The sequence below is a fragment of the Raphanus sativus genome, unplaced genomic scaffold (genome assembly GCF_000801105.2).
Source record: "Raphanus sativus cultivar WK10039 unplaced genomic scaffold, ASM80110v3 Scaffold1100, whole genome shotgun sequence".
NCBI lineage: Eukaryota > Viridiplantae > Streptophyta > Magnoliopsida > Brassicales > Brassicaceae > Raphanus > Raphanus sativus.
In genome coordinates this window covers 1-25,485 of record NW_026616414.1, presented here as the reverse complement: position 1 = coordinate 25,485, position 25,485 = coordinate 1, and the positions used below count along the sequence as shown (strand labels likewise).

Sequence of the window (25,485 nt, the reverse complement as noted above, 5' to 3'; positions counted from 1 at the left end):
TTTGAGATAAATATTTTATTTATAAAATTAATATTAAATTGAAAGTAAATATAAATTGCATAAAAGTTCTAAAACACACTTTTAATATATCAAGAAAAAATGTGTGCATTACATCAAGAAACCATTTAATCTGAAAAAACTCAAGGAGTAAGTTAACTTGTGTGTGCATTATAACAATGACACGTGGAAAACGAAGAGCCGTCTGATTCAAAATATATCCGTTGCAATACATCCCGTTGCGATACAGAAATAAAAGCGTGTATATATATCACAGAGGCAAACGTTTCCACGATTCTTGACCTTTTAGAGTTTTCTCTCAAAATTTTCTCTCTCAATAAAACTGGAGAAAATATTTTTCGAAGATTTTTACAAGCGGAAGTTCACGACGTTCTTAAAATAGTAAGCCTTTTTACTCGATTGATCGTGATTTTGTTCTTCTCTTTTTTTTTTCTCTCTGGTTTCCGTTAATATCTTGTTGTGTAGGGTTCGATGCGATCGGGTGGGTTTTTACTATTTTTGTTTTAGGGTTTCAAATTACCTTAATCACTCCTTCAATTATTGTTGTAGTGATCTTGGAAAAGCGCTTGAATCTGCGTGGAATCATCGTTGAGGTAACGCATCTCTCTACGCAAATTGTTTTTGTTCGGATCACGACCAGCAATTGAAGACATGAACCATGATATTTTGATTCACTGTATAACTTAGAACTTGATCTCGCTTTAGATTTGGGCTACTTGATGTTCTGTTAATGGATACTATCTATATATTAACTTCAAATTGGTTTATGTACATATGTTTCTGAGTTCAAAGATTGTTTCTTTTCACTGTGTAAGTAAGTAATAATGTCACTCACTTTAGCCCCTCTCTCTCTGTTTACAGCGCGTGGGGTGTGGAGAAACCATCATTCACAGATTGAAGATAGGTGTAAAGCTTCGACTTGAACGGCTAAAGAAGTAGCAACGACAAAGAAAAAAAAACAGATAAGTTTGTTTACTGCTTTTGTCTTTATGTTTCCTTCTTTTTATTGCTTTTGTTTAGGTTTTATCGAACCTAAGAGATTAGGTAGACAATCTTCTACTGCCGCTTCTTGTTTTTGTTCCAAAAAGATCATGAGCAGACACTAATCTAATGGTGTTCTAGCCAGATTCTTATTTTGGGGACATTGTCGCTAGTCCCTGTTGCGTGAAAGCTTAGTCCCGGAGGAAATTTAAACTCATCTCCCTAGTAACTATTTGTTGGTAGTGGCATAGTGCATGTTTGGGGGATGGAAAGTAAAACATACTTTTAGTACCCACGGTTTTTATAAAGACAACCATCGGCTTAATAAAAAAGATCTTTAGACTGTGATTGAATCGTATTCATCACATCTTTAGACAAAGACTGTGATTGAAAACATCTTCATCACGTTAGTACCCACGGCTTACAAAAAAATGTCTTTTGACAAAAAAAAATGTTTGGGGTATGGAAAGTAAAACATACTCTAGTACCCACGGCTTATACAAAAAAACCATCGGGCTTAAAAAAAAGGTCTTTAGACAGAAAATAGCTATGTCTAGCTATGAAATTGATGGATGGACAAAGAGACCGTCGGCTATGAATTGATTTTGAACTTGTTGGATGGAAATAATGATCACAAGTCATGAAAACTAATCGTGTCCCGAGTCCCGTTGTGTGAAATAAGGATCATAAAAGTTAATGGGAAGATCTTTGCTACCCACGGCTTTGTTACTATTGGAATGTACGGTTTGAGAGAGAAAGTCTTCAGACAGAGACTTTAAAACTAACCACATCCATTGCTGCTTGCCCACAGCTCTATGAAGCAAAAGATGTTTGAGGATGCAAGTGTGATAAAACTTAGTACCCTCGGCTTAAAATAACAAGTCTTTAGACAGAGACTCTGATTGAATAAACGTTCATTACGTCAGTACCCACGGATTGCAAGAAAATCTTGAGACCGAGACTGTAAATCATTAAATTAGTACCCACGGCTTGCAAAAAAAAACTTTTTAGACAAAGACTGTGAATACAATATCTTCATCACACTAGTATTCACAGCTTGCAAAAAGGGTCTTAGACAAAGACTGATCACATTTGTACCCACGGCTTATGAAAAGTATTAGGACAAAGTCAGGTAACTGAATATGAATGCATAAAGACAAAGACTTGCCAAAAAGGTCTTTAGACACAGACAATGAATGAAAACGTCTTATTCAAGTTTGTATTCATCACATTAGTACCCACGGCTTGCAAAAAGAGTTTTAGACAAACTCATACTGTGATTGAGTATGTCTTCATAACATGAGTACCCTCGGCTTGCAAAAAGGGTTTAGACAAAAGACTGTGACTGAAAGCGTATTCATCACACGTGTACCCACATCTTTTGCAAAAAAGGTCTTTAGAAACAGATCAGAACGTCTTATCATACCCACGGCTTGCAAGAAAGGTCTTTAGAAAAGAGACTGTGATTGAAAACTTTTTAATCACATTTGTACCCACGTCTTTGCAAAAAGTTTTAGACAGAGGCTATGAGATCATCTCAATGGCTTCAAACAATCCAAACAAAGACTGTGAATTGATTTTGAACTTTCTGAATGGAAACAACAACGACCACTGGTTATGAAGAGTCACTGGAAAATATTGCTACCCACGGCTTTATGAATTGGTTTAGATGATATTGAATCAAAACCAAATCCATTGCTTACGCACGTCTCTATGAAGCAAATGATGTTTGGGGATGCAAAGTATGACAAAACTTTAGCACCAATGGCTTACCAAACAAGTCTTTTGAAAAAGACTGTGATTGTAAACGTAATTAGTACCCACGGCTTACCAATAAAGTCTTTAAGACTCATTGAAAATGTGTTCACTGGAATAGTATAGTACCACGTTTAGACAAAGACTGTGAGTGAACACTTCTTCATCACATTTGTGAAGAATCCTACGACAATAGTTCTACTTATGCCCAGTGGCTCAACGAAGTCTTGAGACAGAGACAGAGACTATGTATAGACAAATAGAACGACCAACGGCTGAAAAGAGTTGTTAAACATACTATGAATCAAAAACAGAGTCCTTACTAACGACAAGCCTTGTCAAAGCATTTAGAAAAGGACTACACATCAGTTTTTTGGCTTGTTGGATGGGAAACGTAGCCAATGGTCTAAAACCAAGTCTTTAAGGCAGAAGACTATAAACCAAATATTGTTTTAGCTTGCTGGATGGTTAAAACGACAGACAGCTTATACCAAGTCTAAGACAGTATGAACCAAGAATGAGTTGGTTTTTGGCTTGTTGGATGGTAAAAACGGCCAACAACGTAACCAAGTCTTGAGACAGAGACTGTGAACCAAAATTTGGAATTGGTTTTTGGATGGTAAAACCGACCAATAGCATAAAGAAGGGTCTTTACACAAAGACTGTGATTGAAAGCGTATTCATGACATTAGTACCCACAGCTTTGCAAGAAAGTCTTTAGACAAAGACTGTGAGTAAACACTTCTTCATCACATTAGTACTCGGGCTTGAAAAGGTCTTTAAACAAAGACTAAGAGCTTACACCATGAACCAAAAATAACATTATTCCTTATTTTTTCCACTTATAGGGTAAAAAAGTTCACAAGGTAAACTATGAGGTATTTTGTGTCAACTAAAGACTAATTAGTTATGATTTCCTCAGGTTTTGTATGGTGCTTCAGAAGACTCAGAGAGACGATTTCAAGTGTATCAAAATTCTTTGAAGCCATGGAACAGCAAACAATAAGCATCACGAAAGCTGGGATTCAAGCAACCTTGGAAGCAGTTGTTAAGAGTCATTTAGAAACTCTGGTGATTCTGTAACCATTCTCTCGTTTCTTTCTTTTTTACTGCAAGTTATCAAAATATTCTTTATCACTGAACTTTGTTTTTCCAGGTGAAACTGAGTCGTGTTCTTTTAGCTGTCAAACTTTTAAAAACTTCAGTTATCAAAGGTAATTTCCTTTTCTTTACTTATCTCTTGATTTCTCCCAAAATCTCAGTCACATATTCATTTCTCTTATCCAGTGTTAATTCAGGGGATATCGATCTTTCAGAGTATCAATATGCTACACAGATGAAGTCGAAAATCCTGGTAATGGAGATGAAGATCAACAGAACGGTGCAGCCGAGTCAGCTCCTGCTACTGCAGGTAGTTAAGCACCGTTAATTATGATACTCTTGAGTCACTTAAGAACCATAAACAAACATCATCAACAGATAATGGAGCAGCAGCTCCGTTGAAGAATCACACAGGCCTTAAGTCATTCGCCTTAGACAACACGAAGAAACTGTAAACAAAGACAGCAAGCACTCTTCAGTTCTCGCAACTCGTGATACAAATTAACTCTTGTTCTTCCTTAGGTTCTGAAAGAGCAAGTCAAACTTGAAATCAAGAAACTCAGAGCCATTATTGAGGTAAATCCAATCCAAAACAATAACTGTAGGTGAAGATTATGTCGAATTTTATGTTTCTGCGTTACTAGAACCTTATATCTGTACTGTAGGCCAACCTCATGGTACGAATCTCACTATGTACGGCTTAGGAAAGTCCCATAAACCAAGTAACATATGTACTTACTTTACCACTTACAGGGTAAAAACTCACAAGGTAACTATGAGGCATTTTGGTCCCTAGACGATTTCAAGTAACATATGTACTTATGTGATAGGTTTTGGACTTGTTGGATAGAATAAACCATCAATCCCATAAACCAAGTAACATATGTACTTACTTTACCACTTACAGGGTAAAAACTCACAAGGTAACTATGAGGCATTTTGGTCCCTAGACGATTTCAAGTGTATCAGATTCTTGGACAGGTATGTGCTTTTCAAACTTGTTTTGTTACTTTAGTTGATACAAATATAATAATCACAGATTCACAAGCATGAGAGACTGGCATGAAGTGAAGACTATATACATTTGTTTAGGTATGTGCTTCATAAACTGTTCATACCTCTCATTGACGCCAAGTTTATGTCCAGGTATATGCTTTTCTTCACTTTTTCTTTTACAAATTGATACTATTACATACGAAAAACTCAATTAAGTGATATATGCGTAACGGTAAAGAAATTGGAAAGCTCCATTTTATGACAACATTTCTCTCATTGATCTAGCAATCATGAGATTCTAGTAACTGACTGCTAACATATCCATTGATGAGAACAGTACATTATGTTCACAGTGTTTAATCTCTATTATCTTTAGTTTGATGCTTGTACATGTGATAAGGTCTTTTATTTTTATGAAATTGATGTATATTGGAGTCTCTTGTAGATCAGCGTAGGTGAGAGCCTCATGCACACTGTGGTAGTAGTTTCTTTGAATCTTGAATGTTTTTTATTTGTGTCATGCGTTTAACCCTCATTTGTCAGTCTAAACTTGTTAGAATCTTCTTATTTTTGGTGCTTGTATGATCTCTCATTTTATTAAATCGATGTATCTTAGATTCTCTGATAGATCAACATAGGTGAGAGATTCCATCATGGTGCTGTACGTCGTAGTTCTTTCTGAATCTTGATGAATGTTTCTATTTTGTGTTATGCTTTTAACCCTCAGTGATATTTCTAAACGATGTAAGTATATCTTTAGTTTGGTGCTTTTATATATATTTTAGTCTCTTGTATTTTCCTTGAATTTTGATTAATGTTCTCTGTTTTGTGTTATGATCCTAATGTCAGTGATCATTCTAAATTGACTTAGTAATCTGTATGTTGATCAGAAAAAGGTTATTATTGTACATTAGTTTGGTGCTTCTGTGTATTATAATGTATCTTGTTTCTTATAAAGTCACTTCTAGATCAACGTAGATGAGAGACTCCTGCAGAATGTGTTCGTAGATTCCTTATTTTTTGAATGGTTCTGTTTTGTGTTATACTCTTAACCCTCAGTGATTATTGTAAACATGTGAAATGACATCTTCACAATGCATAGTAGGCTAATAATTACTGTGTCAGATTCTATAAATTGTATACATTGACTTGAGTTTTACAGTGATTGAAAATTTCTCTGTTATCAAGTCTATATTCCTTTAGTCTCTGAGTCTTGGCAACATTTCTGTCATTGGTCTAGTATTCGTGAGATTGTTGAAACTTATTGCTTGTTAATCCTTGAAAACATCAAGTGATATATACTTATAAAAATAAGAATATACCATTTAAGCATTAGAAATGTTTCTTGAAGAACTATTTTCATATCATTACTAACTATTTTATTTTGTGTTTATATTGTTACTTTGTTTGGTGATTGTATGTATCCTGTCGCTTCTGGTAATAGTTTTATTGAATCTTGAATGTTTAGGTTTTGTTTCATTGCTCTAAACGCTGTGTGATCATTTCTAAAAAAAAACACAGGATTATCTAAAACTGACGCCAACCAAGAAGAGCGAAGGCTCCTGTACTCGTCTGCAACCAAATACTGAGTCATCAAACGCACCTAACGACGCCAACGTCCCCAACTCAGGTGTGTACAGCTTATACGAATGGTTATAAACTCAGCATTCTCAAACTTTGTGGTTATAATCTACCTACAGAAAATGCTTCTCGGTTATCTCGATAAGCCCGAATGCTCATACGATCAGCAAAACCAAGACAGATACCCTCAAGAGGTTAGAATCTGAAATCGTGTTAACTGCAGTTTTTACAGATTATCAGAAAATACTGATCACGTAATTCGGCATCTATTAAGGCAAACATTATTATTTTGTTTATGAGCTAACAACACGTAACAATTCAAAAAAACGTGGAAGAGGCACACCCTTATCACATCAAGGCAAATAAACCATTAACAAATCTAGCCACTCATTTACGAGTTCCTGCCTGTATTGACAACTACTTTCTCTGCATCAACAAGGATGCTTACCCACTGACATGATATGAACCAAAAAGCTCACGAGTTCCTGCCTGTATTGGACTTGTATTAGTAATTTGGTATGTTTTTATTGAAGGATCTCAGCAAATCTGCCTTTGTTCGCAACACCACAATCAAAAGTTCTAACAAAAATCAAACTCTCCAGATCATTGTTACAACCAGAGATAAACCTGAGTGGCGGAATGCCTACTAGCACTTCCAATGGTTGAAGGCTTTCAATGTAAATTCACTTCTACAAAAATGTGTCTCAGGTACATTGCGTATTTGAGTCTATTAGCAAATCTGAAATGTGTCTAAATGTAAAATTCTCTTGTTTATGTAGTAAAGTTTCTTGAATAAAAATTAAATGGTATGTGAATAGCGGTTTCGATACAGGTTGGACTTGTATTAGTAATTAGGTCTGTTTAGTTATTGAAGGAACTCAGCAAATCTGTTTTTATCGCAACACCACAATCAAAAGTTCTAACAAAAATCAAACTCTCCAAAACAAGCTAATATGGTCACCAAGCTAACAACAATACTAAAAGAATGCAATACAAAGCCGTACAGTTTTACCTCAAGAACACAACACTACTTTCTGCTGCTGCTCATCACAGACCAGCTCCAAGATGTCTCGCTTACTCATCAGTTACACATCCAGCTGAAGCCGATTGCACGTTCTTGATGTACTGTTTTAGGATTACAAATATCATCCAGTTAGCAACTAATCCAACAAAATAATTTAAAAAATAGATACATTACATACAAATACAATACAAATTGTGGTTTTCATTAAATACCTTGTATAGAACTCCGCGGTTAACCTTGTATGCAGGAGCAGTCCATTTCTTTCTACGCTCATTCATTTCTTCGGGTGAGACCTGTGTGTCTATTCTCTTCTTTCCTATGTCAATTGTGATTATGTCTCCGTTTTTCACCAGGCCTATTGGACCACCCTCCTGGACAACCAAGAAAAGCTTTCAACATTACCATCTTCACATTTATTTAAAGATTGCAAAAGCAGAGAGAGAGCCAGTGAAGAGAGACAGACCTGAGCTTCAGGGCAAATGTGGCCAACAACAAAACCGTGTGACCCACCGGAGAACCTACCATCAGTCAGCAATGCACATTCCTGCAAAACCAAGCATGATATATCTCAGTTACTCAGCTCATAACAAAGGAAAACGAGTTTCTATAACTTAGAACAGAGAAACTGATGAAACTAAAGTAAAAAAAGTAGTGTACCTTCCCAAGACCGGCACCCATTATTGCACTCGTTGGTGTCAACATCTCTGGCATGCCTGGACCTCCTTTAGGTCCCTCTCCTCTGATAACAACCACTGTTCCCTGTAACAAAACGATATACACATCTCAGCAGATAGTAGGAAGTAACCAGCTCTTGAGATAAACTACTTCATATCAGAAAGGCAACTACTTTAAAGCTCATCGGGTCGGCTGATATAGCAGCCAGCATAGATTCCTCTCCTTCAAATACAAGTGCGGGACCTAAAAAAAAAAAAACAGTTCCATTATATAAGCCTTAATTTTAGAAGTGATTAACTAGAGTATGGGGTATAAAGGAGCTAATCAAACATTACCAGAGAAATATAACCCTTCTTTGCCGGTTATCTTTGCTACAGAACCCTCTGGTGCAAGGTCTCCTCTCAAGATTTGGATGTGTCCAGTCTCTTTTATTGGGTTTGACACAGGTCTAATTATAACCTGGTGGACATTGTAAAAAGTAAATCAGACAAATGTATAACTTAACATCCATCATAATGATCAACAGCTCGTAGATTATGATGAAATAACCAGTAACATTTCAAACAAAACCGACCTGGTTTTCTGGTAAACGAGGGACGTTTTCTAAATTTTGAGCCAAAGTCTGCCCTGTGACTGTGTAGGAGACACAAAAATAAACATTTATGTAATCAGTTTTACAAAGCAATCCAAAATGTTAATATCAAGATTCTACAAAGTTCAAACCTGTGATACAATCCCCATCCATAAACCCAGCTTCTAATAGATAACGAAGAACAGCTGGTGTACCACCAATCTGTATATCAAACAACAATGACACAAAATGAACAAATACAAATTGACTTATAAGAAAAACGATCCAAAGATGCACGCACCTTATGTATATCTTCCATAACATACTTCCCACTTGGTTTAAGGTCTGCTAGAAACGGAACCGCATCGCTGACCTTCTGGAAATCGTCAAGGGTCAACTCCAAACCCACAGACCTGGCAATAGCAATGAGATGCAATACAGCGTTGGTCGATCCCCCAAGAGCCATGACAGTAACCATCGCATTACGAAGTGATTTTGGAGTGATAATGTCACCGGGTTTCAAGTCCATCTTTAGCAATTCTACAAGGTACTTTCCAGCTAACCGGCACTCGTCCAGTTTCAACGGGTCTTCAGCAGGTATCGAAGAGCTTCAAAAAATGAAAAAAAAATTATCAAATAAGCATACACAGATTAAGATTTACATTTAAGCATAAATAAATATGGAAGAATGTATGCTAATCTTATTATGTGGTCTTCAAGGAACTAACCTGTAAGGAAGAGACATTCCCATAGCTTCGATTGCAGAAGCCATGGTATTAGCTGTGTACATGCCACCACAGGCTCCAGCTCCAGGACAAGAATTATGAAGGACAGTCTTCCTCTGTTCATCACTTATAGAGCCACCAACAAATTCTCCATAACTCTGAATATACAAAATTGGAAAAAGAATGAAAACCACACACATACTTAAGATAGAATGTAACATAAAAACAGTCAATAATAGAAGCAAGCAAGATAGACAAAGAAAAGATACCTGGAAAGCAGATACTATGTCATATGTCTTCTCTTGAAATTGTCCAGGCTGCAATAAAAATCAAATGGATCCAACTAATCACAAGTGCTTATGGAACTCTCTTCTCTATCAATATTCAATAAGGAAACATACCTTGATGGTTCCACCATAAACCATAATCCCGGGTCTGTTAAGCCTTCCCATGGCCATAATTGTACCAGGCATCTAAACACAACAATTAGATCAAATTAATCACATAACCAGATGAAAACAACAAAGACAAAACAAAAAAAGAAAGAAAGCTCACATTTTTATCACAACCAGGGATAGAGATGTTGCCATCATACCACTGAGCACTCATCACAGTCTCAATACTATCAGCAATCAAGTCTCTAGACTGCAAACTGAAACACATCCCTCTCGTCCCCATCGAGATAGCATCGCTCACACCAATCGTATTGAACCTAAACCCAACCATTCCTGCTTTCTCCACTCCCTCTTTCACTGCTTCGGACAACTGAAGCAGATGCATGTTGCACGTGTTCCCTTCGTACCAGACGGAGGAGATACCGATCTGGGGTTTGAGCAGATCGTCGTCGGATAAGCCCACGCCGTGGAGGATGGCTTGCGACCCGCCTTGGGACTTGGGCTCGGTGATTCTCGAGCTGTACTTGTTGAGCTTGTTGGTGAGGGTAGGAGGAGGGGAAGGGTCGGCGGTTACGGGTTGGACGGAGCAGGAGATGGTTGATCGGCGGCGGCGGGGAGAGTCGTGGGCATTGTGTGAAGAAGGGATGAGAGGTTTAGAGGGGAAGAGAGTGGCGCGTGGTGAGAGGATCGTGGCGGTGTGCATTGGAGGAGATTGGTCGGAAGGGTTTAAGAAAGGGTTGAACTGAAAAGTTTGAAACTTTGCAGATTGCGGCGAGAGTGTAGTGTGGTGTGGTGTGGTGTGGTGGAGGCACGTTTACAAAGTTGTCAAGTATTAAGCTGAAGAGAGATATGTGATCTTACCAAATGCTCCCATTCAGATACGACAAAAAGAAGTGAGAAAGTAGGGAAATCCCGGTTCGGTTTAGATGATTTGTTCTAAATAAAAACTGTGTTGAAAATAACGGAGTATTTTGGTTTTGGATGATCAACACTGTAACTGAAATTAAACTGGAACAAAAAGAATAAAGAAGGAGAAAACTATCATTTAGATGCCAGACTCATTCCATTTTGTCAAAATAATCATAAACTCCTCACTGAACTAGAAACATACAAACATGAGATGACTTTACAATTGATTAGGATATCCATTGAATAGGATATCCATTGAATGGGACGATGTCATTTTAGATTTAACTATGACCAACGATTTTTTATGTAAGTTAAAATTGTACAAAAATTGGTCAAGTGAAAATCTGTATGTTTCCTATTTTATTGAAGAACTAAATTTTGATTCGCGATTTTCATATTTTTTTAACAGAATCTAATTTACAAAATTTATATATTTTTTAGAAAATTGCTATGCGGTGAGAAAATTGAGATATGCATTGCGGCGCGTGGAGAAGATTGAGACATGCCTTGCTTTGACGTACAACTCACCTTCAATCTTTTCATTATGAAGTTTGTCCCTTAAGATTCTTGTCTTTCTCATAGTTGGTGTGAATAAAAAAAAATATTTTACAGTAAATCAAAAGAAAACTAACTTGGAATGCTAAATTTTCTGTCTCCCACTTCCTTTCGGTTGAGATGGCTATATAAGTAAAGTAATGCTATAAAACAGCCAAAGAAATATAGTTAACATAACTGTAGTAATAGAACAACACTAATTGCTTCTAATACTAAGAAAACTAATTGGCTTTAAAAATGGAGAAAATATACACAAATTGAAGGTTAATTATCAGAAACTTAATATCTTTTCTTCATCTTCTCATCATACATATTAAAAATACATAATTATGTGGTTTTAGATATTAAAAGACTATTTTTGAGATCAAACTTTCATTACGAAGTTTGTCCCTCAAGATTCTTGTCTTTCTCATAGTTGGTGTGAATAAAAAAAACATTTTACAGTAAATCAAAAAAAACTAAATTGGAATGATAAATTTTCTGTTTCCCACTTTCTTCCGGTTGAGATGGCTATATAAGTAACGTAATGCTATAAAACAGCCAAAGAAATATAGTTAACATAACCGTAGTAATAGAGTAGCACTAATTGCTTTCAATACTAAGAAAACTAAATTGACTTTAAAAATGAGGAAAATATACACAAATTGAAGGTTAATTATCAGAAACTTAATATCTTTTCTTCATCTTCTCATCATACATATTAAAAAATAAATAATTGTGTGGTTTTAGATATTAAAGACTATTTTTGAGATCAAATTTCATTATGAAGTTTGTCCCTCAAGATTATTGTCTTTCTCATAGTTGGTTTGAATAAAAAACATTTGTAAATAATACACTAAATCAAAAGAAAACTAAATTGGAATGATAAATTTTCTGTCTTCCACTTTCTTTGGGTTAAGATGGCTATATAAGTAAGTTAATGCTATAAAACAGACAAAGAAATATAGCTAACATAACCGTAATAATAAGTCAGCACTAATTGCTTCTTTTACTAAGAAAACTAAATTGAATTTTAAATTGACTTTAAACATAGGGAAAATATACACAAATTAAAGGTTAATTGTCAGAAACTTAATATCAAAAAATAATGTCCTACCAGTATTTTTATTATGTTTCCACGAGTCTTGGCGAAATCTATTTATATAATAAGGGAGTTTTGCTCTCTCCTAAAAGTGTACACGTCATGTGGAAGCACCGTGGTCTAGTGATTAAAGTTTAAAGGCTTCTACACCTAGATCTGGGGTTCGAACCCCAGACAACGCAATTGCTACAGGAGGAAGTCTGGATTTCAATTCCCGGAGAAGGCGGATTATGGAAAAATTAGAGAAAGACTTACAAGAGATCTTCAGCATGGCGCAAGGAGTACCGTCTGGAATGGATTTCATAGAGCGACTTAGGGTGATACAGTTAGGCGTGAATCCTCACAAAACAGGTAGTATTGCCGGCTATAATATCGTCTATCTAATGTTTCTCACAAGACAGGGTCAATTTTTTTTTTGTTATGGGATTATAATTGTTTATAACTATAGAAAAATGAGATTAAAATTAATATAAATCTAAAGTTTCGAAGATAAAAGTATAAATATTTTAGTTGTATGATTAAATTTTATCTTAAATGTTTAATAATTAGTTTGTGGGGTCAAATTTTACTTTGAACAAAACAATTTTTTTTAAAGTAGCGGGGTCAGCTGACCCCACTAGATGTTAACTGCCTTCGCCTCTGGGTGTCACTTTGCCTGTATGGATTTCTTGGTTGGATCCACTTGGTTTGGCCAGTCCAGGGGTTCTAAACCACGATTCTAGTCTCTTTTTCGATGGTACATAGCAACAAGCCATCACAATGAAAAACTTGAGACATATCGAGTATAGCTGAATTAGAAGAACACCTATCGAATAGGCTAAGCTCACCTTCAAACTCGGCAGATGGTATTCCACGGAGATGGACATTCAAAGAAAAAATCCTAAACTCATTTGTCAACATGAGAACAAAACTCTGCTTTTTGGGTTTCTCAAAGTGATTTCTTGCAAATCTACTGTCGTTGAATAAACGGTTCCAACGTTTGCAAGTACTTCATAACCGTCTTTAGAGACGTGGCCGGAACGCGATAGAATATCTCTTCCTCTACCAAATCCCGTGGAAGTTGTGACATATTCATTGCCGCCGCTCAATGATGAATGGTGAATGCTGAATGGCGAATACAGTTTTTTTATGGGGTATTTAATGTTTATGTAAAGGGAAACTCTTTCCATTTAGTTGATACAAAAAAAAAGAAAGGAAAACTGCAAAAAAAAATTCTTTTTTTTTAAAACAAAACTTAGGTTGTGGGTGAATCTAAAGTTCATTCTAGAGAGGGAAAGTAAGGTTTGTTCTTTTTTTTTTGTCAAACAATCTTTTCTTTTTCTACACGGAATTCATCCATACTGCCTATTTATTTATTTATTTATTTGAGAAAAATGATAAAATAATGGAAATTTAACATATATATATATATATTTTTTATGATGACAAAAAAAAAAGTTCCCAGCTCTGCGATAGAAGTACTACATATATTTGTTATTTTTCTATTTGGAAGAAAGCTCGAATATTGATCGGTGTATCTTGTTTTCATACATCTAACATAAAAATTCATTTCTGTCTCGAGAGAACTTTGCCTCTTAAAAATCCTTCCAAGGAGTGATGAGAAAATCAGGTGTGGGGATCGATCTATTAAGCAAAGTCTTACAAACCATTGAAAGGAAGGGATAGTGAAGATTTTGATCGCCGACTCATCTCGAAAAACACGATTCTATCTAAAATCAACCAAACTCTATATTTATAGGTACATCAACTTACACAAATTTCTTTAATATGACCTTGTACGAGAATGGTAGACATGCAATGCAACTATGTTATTAAAGGAAAACGATTTTCAAATTTCAGAAACTATATATGACATGTAATTTTTGTCAACTGTCTCGCTTGAAACACACATAACACAGAGATAGATCACACGATATCAAAACAGTTTGCATTTGAAACCATAGAAAAATAACCCCATAAATACTAAAAAGATATAAATTGTGAGAAGCTTGAAAATTAAAGCGAGAATGAGTAAGCCGAGCGAGGGTAAAGAAGATCAAGGTTCAACTCTTTGGAGCTGAGTGGCTCTTGAAGACTCGTCGTCATTATCATAGTACATATAAGCAAAACCACCGTGACGTGTCATATCCATACCGGCCATCTCATCCTTCTCCGAGATCCTAAGCAGATCAAGCTTCTTGAGAATGAAGAAAAGTGTTCCCATGGTAGCACTAACCCATCCTGCGATCACAAGTATTTGAACTAACTGTGCTCCCAACAGCTTCCCTCCTCCGCCCATAAACAGTCCGTATGGCCTTCCAGGTGCCGCACCATAAACCTCGTTAAGATACTTCTCCTTTGCAAAAAGTCCCACGAATATTAGCCCCCACGCGCCGCATCCTCCATGTAGTTGAGCCGCCTCGAGGGGATCATCGTATTGTACCATCTCCGCAAGCTTGTTGCATCCGATGAGGACGAGGGCAGCCACAAAACCACATACGATCGCAGCCCACGGCTCTACCACAGAGCAACCTCCAGTTATGGCTGCGAACCCACCAAGCAGCCCGTTGCACACGTCAGTTACGTTCCAATGGCCAGATAGGAGACGTTTTCCAAAGAGTGTGGTTAGAGCCGCCGTGGATCCAGCAAGCGTGGTTGTAACCGCCGTCCTGCCTATTGCGCTCCATTGACCGTAGCTCGAACCAGACTCATAAGGAACGAGGATCTTGGCGAAGGAACCAGGGTTGAAACCATACCAACCGAACCAAAGGAGAAACGTCCCCAAGACAACAAGCGAAGCAGAGTGGCCACGTAGAGCAATAGCACGACCACTTTTCTCGAACCGTCCACGTCTAGGACCTTCGATAAGAGCACCCATTAATCCCGCTATGCCACCAACCATGTGAACGACACCGGAGCCAGCAAAATCTATGGCTCCGGTGCCAAACAAACGGTCTCCAGACGGACGGAACGGACTAGCCCATCCGTCTGGTGACCAGAACCAATGAGAGACGACCGGATAAACAAACCCGGTTAAGAAAGAAGAGTATATCAAGTAAGCCACAAACTGAGTCCTCTCGGCGATGGAACCACTGGTGATTCCAGCTGCTGCTATTGCGAATGCCCACTGGTAAAGGAAGAAAGAGTAGTCGGAGGTGAGAGTTGGAAAGTCTTTAAGAGCAAAGTTGTGTCTCCCGATGAATCCTTCGGACGATCCTCCAAAGGCAAAGGCGTAACCGAAAAGATAGTAGAAGAGTCCTCCTGCGGCAGCGTCAAGGACATTGGTGAGCATGATGTTCATCGTGTTCTTGGCTCTAACGGAGCCAGCACAGAGCATAGCGAAGCCGAGCTGCATGGAGAAGACGAGGTAAGCAGAGAAGAGAAGGTAGGTGTTGTCTATGGCAAAGGTTGCATCGGTGAATCTGTTGTTAGCGGTGCCTAGTTGGCCGCAGATGTATTCCGCCGCTGCGGTGGCGTTGGGACCGAGCAGGGCGGAGAGGTCGGCAGCAGAGCAAGTTAGAGTTCCTGACATGTTGACAGGGTTGAGAGACACGGAGAAGAAAGGCCGTCTCTTGTGTTTCTATTATAAGGAGGAAGATGGATTATAGTTGACTTTTGATTCCGGCTTCACCAATTAAATTAGGAAGACATATTATTTAAGTAATTATCTCTTAATTATTAGAATATACGGATAACATCAGCCCAAACTTTTTTAACAACTTTCAATCTAAGATCCTTATCATATACGGTTTAGTGATTAGCATGTAGTTCTGAATATAAAAAAACAACGGAATGTATATATTAAAATACTAATATATGTGGTGAATATAAACTTAATAAATTGATAATAATGTATAAAATCACAAAGCTGGTTTTCATCACAAAGCTGGTTTTCTAGCTGTAACCAAGCGTCTCCGTTCAGAAAAAAATGTAAATAAAAATCCAGGGTCGTCTATAAATAAAAGAGGATTTGATTCTCTGATAGACACCATAACTTTAATACATGAAATGAATGGAGGATGGTTAACGAGATAAATATGATCCGTTCAAGTTTAATATGTACGTAAGAAATATTGAGCATAACGTTAGAAGTATTCACCAAGAAAATCTCTATCTTGGTACATGTTGGTACAAATCTTTTAAAGCCAAACAAAATGTCTAAAAGGACAACACATTCTTTGCTCAAAAAAAGAAAGGACAACGCATTCATTCTTGGTGTGCTCTGTACTCTGTAGTAGGGGAAACTTTCACTCAAAACATACTAGTATTTTTTAGCAAAACAACTTGTGTCAACTAGGAACTAGCTAGCAAACCAAAAATATCGAGTAGATTCATTATTTCTTGCTCTTTTGAGTTTAATGGGATTTTGTAATGATGGGGCTAATGTGCATTTCATTTTAAAAATAACTGCAAGAATACTTCGAATCAAGAACATTAGACCATACTCAATCACAAAATGATAGTGATGCACTTACAATGAATAAAGAGCACACAAAGATGATTATGTAACCTTGGTAAATACTAATAAAGAATAGTTTATTAGCGAGATAGCCATATTTGAAGGTCAAATTAATAAAGTAACAATGATTTTTGACGTAATTCATTGTCTGAATTTTTGGTTTCCTTTTATCCGACTTATGTTCAGGGGCGGATGCAAGCATGGCAGTACGGGGTCACGTGCCCCGACTGATTTTTATTTTTTCTTTAATAATTAAAGTTAAAATGTTTAAATTTCATTAGTTAGTGAAGAAAAATGTAAAAGTGCCCATCAAAAAATGTTTTTATGTTGTTTTTGATATGGTGCCCCCGATTAAATTTTTTTCTAGATCCGTCCCTGGTTATGCCCCTTCCCGTAACATGATACCGATTTCATATGATAAAATAAACGATGTGGTGATTTTCTGTGGCATAGTAAGAATCACATAATTTATGGAGCGCGTGGAGCATCTGTATTCCACACATATGATGTAAGAGTATACATCAAGATGAGTGGATAACAGTTGTAAGTGTACAAGAAACTATATTGACCTAATAGCGAATTGACGATGATATGTATATTCTATACATATTGTACTAGTTTCCATACTATGTAGGCTACGTAAAATAATATCATCATAGCATCTACGTAAAATACATCATAAATATAAACTCTCATCCATTGGTATTGTTAACTTATGAGAAGTGTTCTATTTTGTATAAATTGTACTATTTTAAATGATATTATAGACAGAGTAGATCCAAATTGAGTTACATGAAATACAAATCTATGGGTATGGGTAATAGAACACTTGATACCAAACACTAAACCCAAATAAGGGAAATATAAACCCTAATCTACAGGCAATGCTAACCCATGAGAAGCATTCCATTATATATAAACATATACAATTTATATGATATTATATGCATAATACAACTATGATTGAGTTACATGAAAAACAAAGATAATGAGGATGGGTAAGAAACGTTTGACACCAAATACTAAACCTAAGTTAGGTAAATATAAACCCTAATCCATTGTAAATTTTAACTCAGGAGAAACATTTCATTCTATATAAACCGTACTATTTTTATGATACTATATGCATAATACAACCATAAGAGAACACTTGACAACAAACACTAAACCCAAGCTAGATAAATATAAATCCTCATCCATCGGCATTGTTAACTTATGAGAAGCGTTCTATGTTATATAAAACGTACTATTTTAAACGATAATATGCCCATAATACAATCATAATTGAGTTACATGAAATACAAATCTAATGGGGATGAGTAATAGAACATTTGACACTAAACACTAAACCTAAGTTAGGAAAATATAAACTCTAATCCATTGGCAATGTTAACTCACGAGAAGCATTCCATTATATATGAACTATACTATTTATATGATACTATATATATAATACAACCATGATTGAGTTACATGAAATACAAAGATAATGAGGATGAGTAAGAGAACAGTTGACACCAAACACTAAACCCGACGGAGAGCCACAAGAGTTTGAAATTATTCTCAGCTACCAATTGGCGAAATAGAAGATAATGAAGGAACATCACATAGAAGGTATGGTTCCCCATCTGCAACACTTACCAAACTGTGAAGCAGTCAACATCGCTAAGTCCTCATCCTCTAATGCACTTGAGAACCTCAATCCAACAGAGGTTGAAGTAGTTGTTAACTTTTTTCTTTTCAGTGGGTTTAAATAATGTTTCCAACAATCTACATGGAAGGCCTAAATCGTCCATGCCAAGCCTGCACAACGAAGGTAAAAATATAACAAGGTTAGGACACAATAAGCTATTCTATTTTATATATGAAAAGGTGAATATAATTCACACATTATAAAGAGTGATAAGTAAGGTACGGCATACGAGAAGACTGAAATACATTAAGCAGAAGATAAGGAATGCTATGGATCTTAGATAGCATAGCATAAAAATAAACAAAGTCAACCATTCCATTTCGCACAAAATGGAGCATGTAGACACCGTGCTACATATAAGCGCAAACAAAGTGTAATTCAGTGCTATGCCAGACAAAAAAAATTAATTTTGTAACCTGTGTAATACATATATCAGAAACAATACAACTCAAATATATGACATACTAAACACAACTATCAAACCATATACAATACTATTCAAATGGAATAGAATATTAAATTCAAATGGAAGCGCATCTATGCTAAGCAGAGTTGCAAGTTATACTATCTCAAATGGAATAGTGCAGTTAAATAATAATACTCTTTCATATCAGATCGAATGGAGATTAGAAATATCATACTATGTCTGCCCGCAGAGCAATCAAAAGCAATGATATTCCACACAAAAACCTAAATTACCACACTATGCCCTTTGTATCTCTGTTGTAAACACAATTCAAGTTGAAGGAATCTTCAGAACACCCGGACAAACCCCAAACCGTGAAGTCAAACTCCAACCAAGGCTCTAATTATGTAATGGGAGCAATGGTATGAATCATAAACGCTGATACAGAGTTAACAATTATTGGTACCCTAATTCCCAGAAAAAAGCCCAACATAAAAGGAAATAAGCATAGAAGAAAGGAAAGTGAAGACAATCGAAGCAAAAACACCAAAAATTTACAGTAGTTCAAAAGATCTGAGAAAATCAACTTGGTGAAGTCTAAATCTAGTTTTAAAATATTTAAATCTTATTTTAGGTTTATATTTAATTATCTATTTAAAATTTTAATTTATAAAAAAATTGAAACACTTATGAAAACAAATAAGGATTAAAATGATAAACAAAAAATATTTAAAAGTCATAAAATACAGTATAATTATAAAGACCAAAATGTAGATAAAATAAGAAACTTCAAATCATAAATACCGTATAATTAGAAGGATCAAAATGCAAATAAAATAAGAAAGTTCAAATTTGAAGTTTTTAGTAGTTCACTCAAAATTTTAAATTTGAAATTTTGAATTTTTTTTTTGAATAGCCAAAAAATTTCATATTTGAAACTATAAAGTTTCTTTTGGCAATGTTCTAACGACGTGCATATCTCTTCTATTATTAGGCTGTTATAAACTGTGCTCATTTCATCGAGAAGATATTTCTCCAGTAAATTTTCATGGAACTGAAAGCCCAAGCAAGTTACCAAAAAAAAATAAAAAATTCACGTACCAAGACTTTTATTTGATAACTTAATTAGACTATTCTTCCATAGACGTTCTACTACATCAACCGTTAAACTTGGCTTTGCCCAAATAAGCTTCTTATAACATCACACACAACTGATAACAAAACTACTAATATATAGTAAATCCAAAATCAGAAAAGATAAAAACAAAGTCAAACTCAAACTCAAACTTGACCAAACTTGTCAGCCAAGCTTTATTGTTTTTCATTTCCGGCAGGTACGACACTTAGGTCAAGTTAACAAAAGGGAATGGCCAAGTTCTGGAAACAAGGCTTCCTTGGGACGCAAGCACCACCACTAAAGCTTCCTTGTCCTTCCAAATCCAGATTCCATAAACCATCCCAAATCGCATATTCTTCATGTAAGTTAGCCTCAGGTAATGGCATTGGAACCACTCGGAATAACCCATTACCATTTGAGTCATAACCAGAATTTGTTGTTGAATGTGTGATCTGATGAGGAACATAGAACGCACCGCCTTCACCACTACTACCGCTACTACTACTACTGAAGTTATTATCACCATTGTTGTGGTTGTTGTCTTCTTCTAGTAAAGACATGATCTTTTTCATGTCGATTTGGTTTAATTGGAGCAACTGTTGTTCTTGCTGCAACTCCATCTGTCTTTGCTGCTGAAACTGTTGCCTCTTCAAGATTCTGTTTTTCGTCTTCTCCGCATTGTTAGTTGGAGATTTTGTCTTCTTCTTGAAATGGGTTCTCCAATAGTTCTTGATCTCGTTGTCTGTTCTTCCCGGTAAACTACGAGCGATTGTTGACCACCTGAAATTACAAAATAATCAGAAAATGAACCATCGAAAAAAAAAAAACACAAGCTACTTATTTGAGTAAGGCTACACACTTAATTATAACATCTTAAATGCAAATATAAAACAAACGCAAATAAAGAAGTAAAGTTTTAATTAATTACCTGTTTCCCCACTTAGCATGTAATTCTAGGATAATTTTTTCTTCATGAGGAGTGATTTGTCCTCTCTTGAGATCTGGTCTCAAGTAATTAACCCATCTTAACCTACAACTTTTACCATTTCTCTTCAACCCTGCGAGCCTCGCCACAGAGTTCCATCGGCCTTCACCGTGAAGCCGCACATAATCGATCAAAAGACGGTCTTCTTCGGCAGTCCAAGGCCCTTTTCTCCAACCTTCTTCTACTGTTCCCCATCCTGCTCCCATCACTCCCCACAAACTCATCCTTATATTTTATTTTTTTCCTTGAGCTAAAAAGAGAAGTAGTGTCTTAGATCTGTTTAGGTCTCTTTATCTTATGAAACCTAAGTGTTCCTCTGTTTTTGCTTTTCGTTAAGTTGTGTTCTGTTTTCTCTCTGCCCATTTCAGTATTTATATATGCACGCACTAGCTCTAAGTCCTTGGCTCCACCACCTAATATGTTTGTTTTCTATAGAGATAGAAACTACTGACGGGAAAAAGATCTTTTTACATTTTTAGAGTAATGTTCTTTCTAGAATCAAAATTATAAGGTTATATCACTATCAAAAACCAAGATTATATGGAAAACCAAATGTTAGCAAAAATAAAAGATTATATGGAAACCTACAATATATATATACATATATATACACTTTTCAATCTCAAATTACAAAATAGCTCTTCAAACTCGTAATTAGTAATAAGAAAAAATAATCTTTTCAGCAAACGTTATCCAAAATAAAAAGGAATTATCATTTAAGGAAAAAAGGAATATTATTAGAAAGAAAGGTAAGAAAAGAAGGGTTAGAACTTGCAACTATGCAGAACTTGTGTGCTCTCTTTACCTCTTTTCACAGGTCGTTTTCATAAGACTCTCGTATATATCCTTTCGTCCGTCCATTCGAGTCTTCATCTCTCAATTCCAAAGGCATCAAGAGTTACTAAACTGCCCTTTCTGGTTGGTACATTGTGTTGGATATTTAAGTTAGGGATATAAATATAATCTAAATCGAACGGAAGTAAAGCCAGTCACTAAACCATAAATTAATGAAAATGAAAATTAAACCATAGATCGGATTTTTTTTTTTTTTTTTTGTTAACCCTTCTTTTAGTAGTTTAAATGTTATACTTAGTCACCAAACTTCATTAATTTGTGAACACCAAAAAGGGTATTACAGGGCTATTAATTAAACAATAGATCAATATTCATGCAGGATTAAAGATATAATGTTTAGGCATAAGGTAACATGGTCTAACGGAGCATCAAATCCAATAGAATAATCCTTATATGCTAAAGCTATTTCGAACTTATATCACGTCGCCAAGTATAATATGATTTAGGACTTAATGCAAAGATATTAATTATAGGTTAGTTTAAACTCCCTTAATTAATATTTTATTTAAAAGCACAACTAAAGTAAAAAAATTTGATGGTGCTTGATTATTTTAAGGTGATACACATAGTTGAACCACTAAGGTTTATCCAAGTGTCGAGGAGAATTATACATGCGATCTTATAAAAATCTTTGTTGTTTGTCTTATAAGATTCGTTGGATTCCACATAAGGAATTATGGTAATATACTAAAGAAATAAATTAAATAATTATGAAAGAGTTTATGGTTTTTGTGCATCATCATGAGACAGGTGGTCTTATAATTCTCTGTCTCAAGATATTTACAAGATTGTAAGTACTTTATTTTCTTATTTTCTTGTGTAGTATATGATCATTTTTTAAAGATCAATGCCTAGTGTTAACATCTTCTCCAAGAAATATCTACCAAAATAATACTGAAAAAGTGCGCATGTGGTTGGGTTAACAGTTGGTTTCAATTCATCTCTGCATCTTATGGAACTAACTTAAAAACCAAACTTATCGAATAGTTTTTGTTTCTAAAATAAAGTTACCATTAAGCTTATGTGTATGTATTGGAAATTATTTATCAATTTGTAACAGAACTGTTGAATTTGATTGTTCTAAAGTCCATGGAAAACTAGAGTCTTGGTGTACTATAATGGTGCTGTCGAATATTTGTTTTAATACGATAAGAAACATAGTAGCTAATTAGCACTACACACATAAAAATAATCTTCTAACCAAGGTCAGATTTAGGGTTTATCATGTCAACCTTCACCGACTGTCGTCGACAGCTCCACTTGTTAGTCAATGATAACAAGCCAGTTCAAAGCTAAAATAAGTCAAGAGCATCAAATCATGATGTATTAGCATCAAATCATCAGAACTTATTTTTCTGTAAAATGAAATATGAGGATTTAAATTTGATGACGATGCAAAAAAGACACTAAAAACCACAGTATTAGACACAAAGTATCTCACACCGGTAGTTGGAAAGGATCCTTAATAATATATAAAGTGGATGTGTCACTCCTCTTATCACCAATTGATTTTATGTTGGAAACCCATCTAGTTTAACATGGTAATATAGTCCGATCTACGCAGTCCAAATATCATTATTATCTGTTCGGATGGATTTTGAATCTTTCATATTGTAATGAAGCTAAGTTTGAGGAAACTCTCATGAAACTTTGAAGATTAGGAAACTTTTAGGAAGCAAACTAAAAAACGTACTTTATGAAAGATTATCAAGTATTTCGGAACTAAAAATTGGCCTATTGTTATATATTATATTTTCCTAACAAGTTAAAAAAATATTTTTATATCTATATTCTATTAAAATAGAAGTACAAAAAAACTTCGTATTTTTAAACATTCTATTATAATATTTACTTTCCTATTTATACTTATCCTAACTACTTTATTAATTTTACATCCATAACTTTCAGCATTTATTATACTTTGTTACTTAAAATAACCATAAAGTATATCTAAATTACAAAACAATTAATGCATACCAATATTCATTTTTGTCATATTAAACATGAATTAAATAATTAACTGGATGGGTGTTTATCATCTATCTTATTAAATCTATCTTATTAAATCTAAAGTACAAAAAGAAAATAATCATTCCTTCAAGTTAGAAGTTACAGATTTTTCTATTAGGATTCTAACTATTCATAGATTTTAGCATTAAAATATTCTAACTAAAATATATATCATTAATTATAAAAATAATGTTTACTTATAAAAAGTAAAAACAAATATCAGCTCGGCCGAACGGGTCAAGCTCTAGTATATAATTAGACCGCAATTTTTTTAACAGTTTCAACTTTAAAATAATTCTTCTGAGTTTTGATAATAATATTGTTGTCTTAAAGAAAATAGAAGTACTTCAATAAGGTTTCTAACTTCTTTATATATATAATTTCTTTAGATATTGATTATCGGAACATTTTGGATTTCTTAAATAAATCATCACCAATTATGTTTTAAATGCATACTTTAGATTTTTAAAAAATTCTTAATTTCAATCATGATGCTCTAAGAACATCATAACTAATTACATGAAAAAGGAACTCGCAAAGATCTATAGAATGCAGACTTATGGCTGTAATAAAATTTATAATATATGATTATCCAATTTGTAAATCAGAAATTTGTTATAGAACCCAAATGATTTTTAGTCAAAAAAGAAACATCATAACTAATGCCTAACAAATATTCTTGTAACTATAAATCTATAAATTTTGTTTATCGATATATATTAATAAAAAATATTTAAAATGTCTTCTTAAACTTGTTTCCCTAACCTCTCTGGCGGTGACTGGGATGGCGATTTCCAGATCTCCATTCTTCTGACAGCGGACTTCATCTTCAGCAATCCCGACGTTCCTCTCATCACCACAAAGAAGACTACCAGACACTTCTTGTGGTCCCGTGATTCCATACAACGTTCAGCCTTCCTCCATCTTTGCATCCTCGACAAGTAACAGATCTTATGGCTGGCTGATTGATTTTTTCCTTTGAAAATCGATCTCTTCGGATCTCTTCGCACTACAAGAAAACACGCCAAATTCCGACGGAGGTTCCGATGGACTCTAATATCGTCGGATGTTTTTGACGTTTTTCCGACCAATTTCCGACGAAAACAAAAAACATGAAGTCGTCGGAATTCCGTCGGCCAATTCCGACGGAATTCCGACGAAACTTGATTCGTCGGTATATACCGACGAATTTCCAACGACATTCCGATTAAAAAATATAACCGTTGCATTCGTCGGTATTCCGTCGGAATATACCGATGAATTTCCGACGAACCATGTGACTGTTGCCGACAAATATATATGACCGTTTTATAGCCGTTTGAAATTGGAAAATACCGACAGAACTCCGACGGATGTAAAGTAGTTCGTCGGAATACCGTCCGAAATTTGTCAGATGGCCGTAAGAAATTTCCTATAAATGCAACCTCTCCTCATTCAACCCATTCACTCCTCATTCTATCTTCTTTCTCTTTAATCATAACAATTCCGTGAAAATCATGTCTTCATGAGTTTATTATCGTTCGTGGATGGATAAACCTCATTTGGATCCCAACACCAATTTGCTTACGGAAGAATACGTTCAAGATTGGAGAATTCATGAGGCTTGTTCAACAG

The 25,485-nt window shown here is 35.2% G+C and overlaps 3 protein-coding genes and 1 long non-coding RNA gene across 4 annotated transcripts; 1 reads left to right on the top strand and 3 right to left on the bottom strand.

Moving 5' to 3' along the window:
* Window positions 1–271: 271 nt before the first annotated feature.
* LOC108805681 (uncharacterized) lies at window positions 272–7,261 on the top strand. The gene is made up of 10 exons (XR_008940976.1): window positions 272–399; window positions 568–611; window positions 880–3,825; window positions 3,911–3,968; window positions 4,042–4,165; window positions 4,234–4,431; window positions 4,521–4,624; window positions 4,763–5,001; window positions 6,373–6,481; window positions 6,552–7,261. It is a non-coding gene; the product is annotated as an uncharacterized LOC108805681 (long non-coding RNA).
* Window positions 7,262–7,306: 45 nt separating this feature from the next.
* On the bottom strand, window positions 7,307–10,706 carry LOC108805680 (dihydroxy-acid dehydratase, chloroplastic). The gene is made up of 13 exons (XM_018577615.2): window positions 9,983–10,706; window positions 9,829–9,900; window positions 9,697–9,744; window positions 9,431–9,585; window positions 9,004–9,310; window positions 8,855–8,924; window positions 8,706–8,764; window positions 8,467–8,590; window positions 8,304–8,374; window positions 8,114–8,215; window positions 7,920–8,000; window positions 7,669–7,827; window positions 7,307–7,557 (listed from the first exon to the last, which is right to left on the bottom strand). Exons 1-13 carry the CDS (start codon window positions 10,523–10,525, stop codon window positions 7,507–7,509), a joined length of 1,842 nt encoding a protein of 613 aa, XP_018433117.1. The 5' UTR covers window positions 10,526–10,706; the 3' UTR covers window positions 7,307–7,506.
* Window positions 10,707–14,260: 3,554 nt separating this feature from the next.
* LOC108809838 (ammonium transporter 1 member 3-like) lies at window positions 14,261–15,981 on the bottom strand. The gene has a single exon (XM_018581977.2). The coding sequence runs from the start codon at window positions 15,876–15,878 to the stop codon at window positions 14,403–14,405; it is 1,476 nt and encodes a 491-aa protein (XP_018437479.2). The 5' UTR covers window positions 15,879–15,981; the 3' UTR covers window positions 14,261–14,402.
* A 4,037-nt stretch (window positions 15,982–20,018) lies between these two features.
* LOC108810016 (myb-related protein 305-like) lies at window positions 20,019–21,359 on the bottom strand. Its single transcript, XM_018582144.2, has 2 exons — window positions 20,950–21,359; window positions 20,019–20,801 (listed from the first exon to the last, which is right to left on the bottom strand). The coding sequence occupies exons 1-2, from the start codon at window positions 21,228–21,230 to the stop codon at window positions 20,258–20,260; spliced, it is 825 nt and encodes a 274-aa protein (XP_018437646.1). The 5' UTR covers window positions 21,231–21,359; the 3' UTR covers window positions 20,019–20,257.
* Window positions 21,360–25,485: the final 4,126 nt, after the last annotated feature.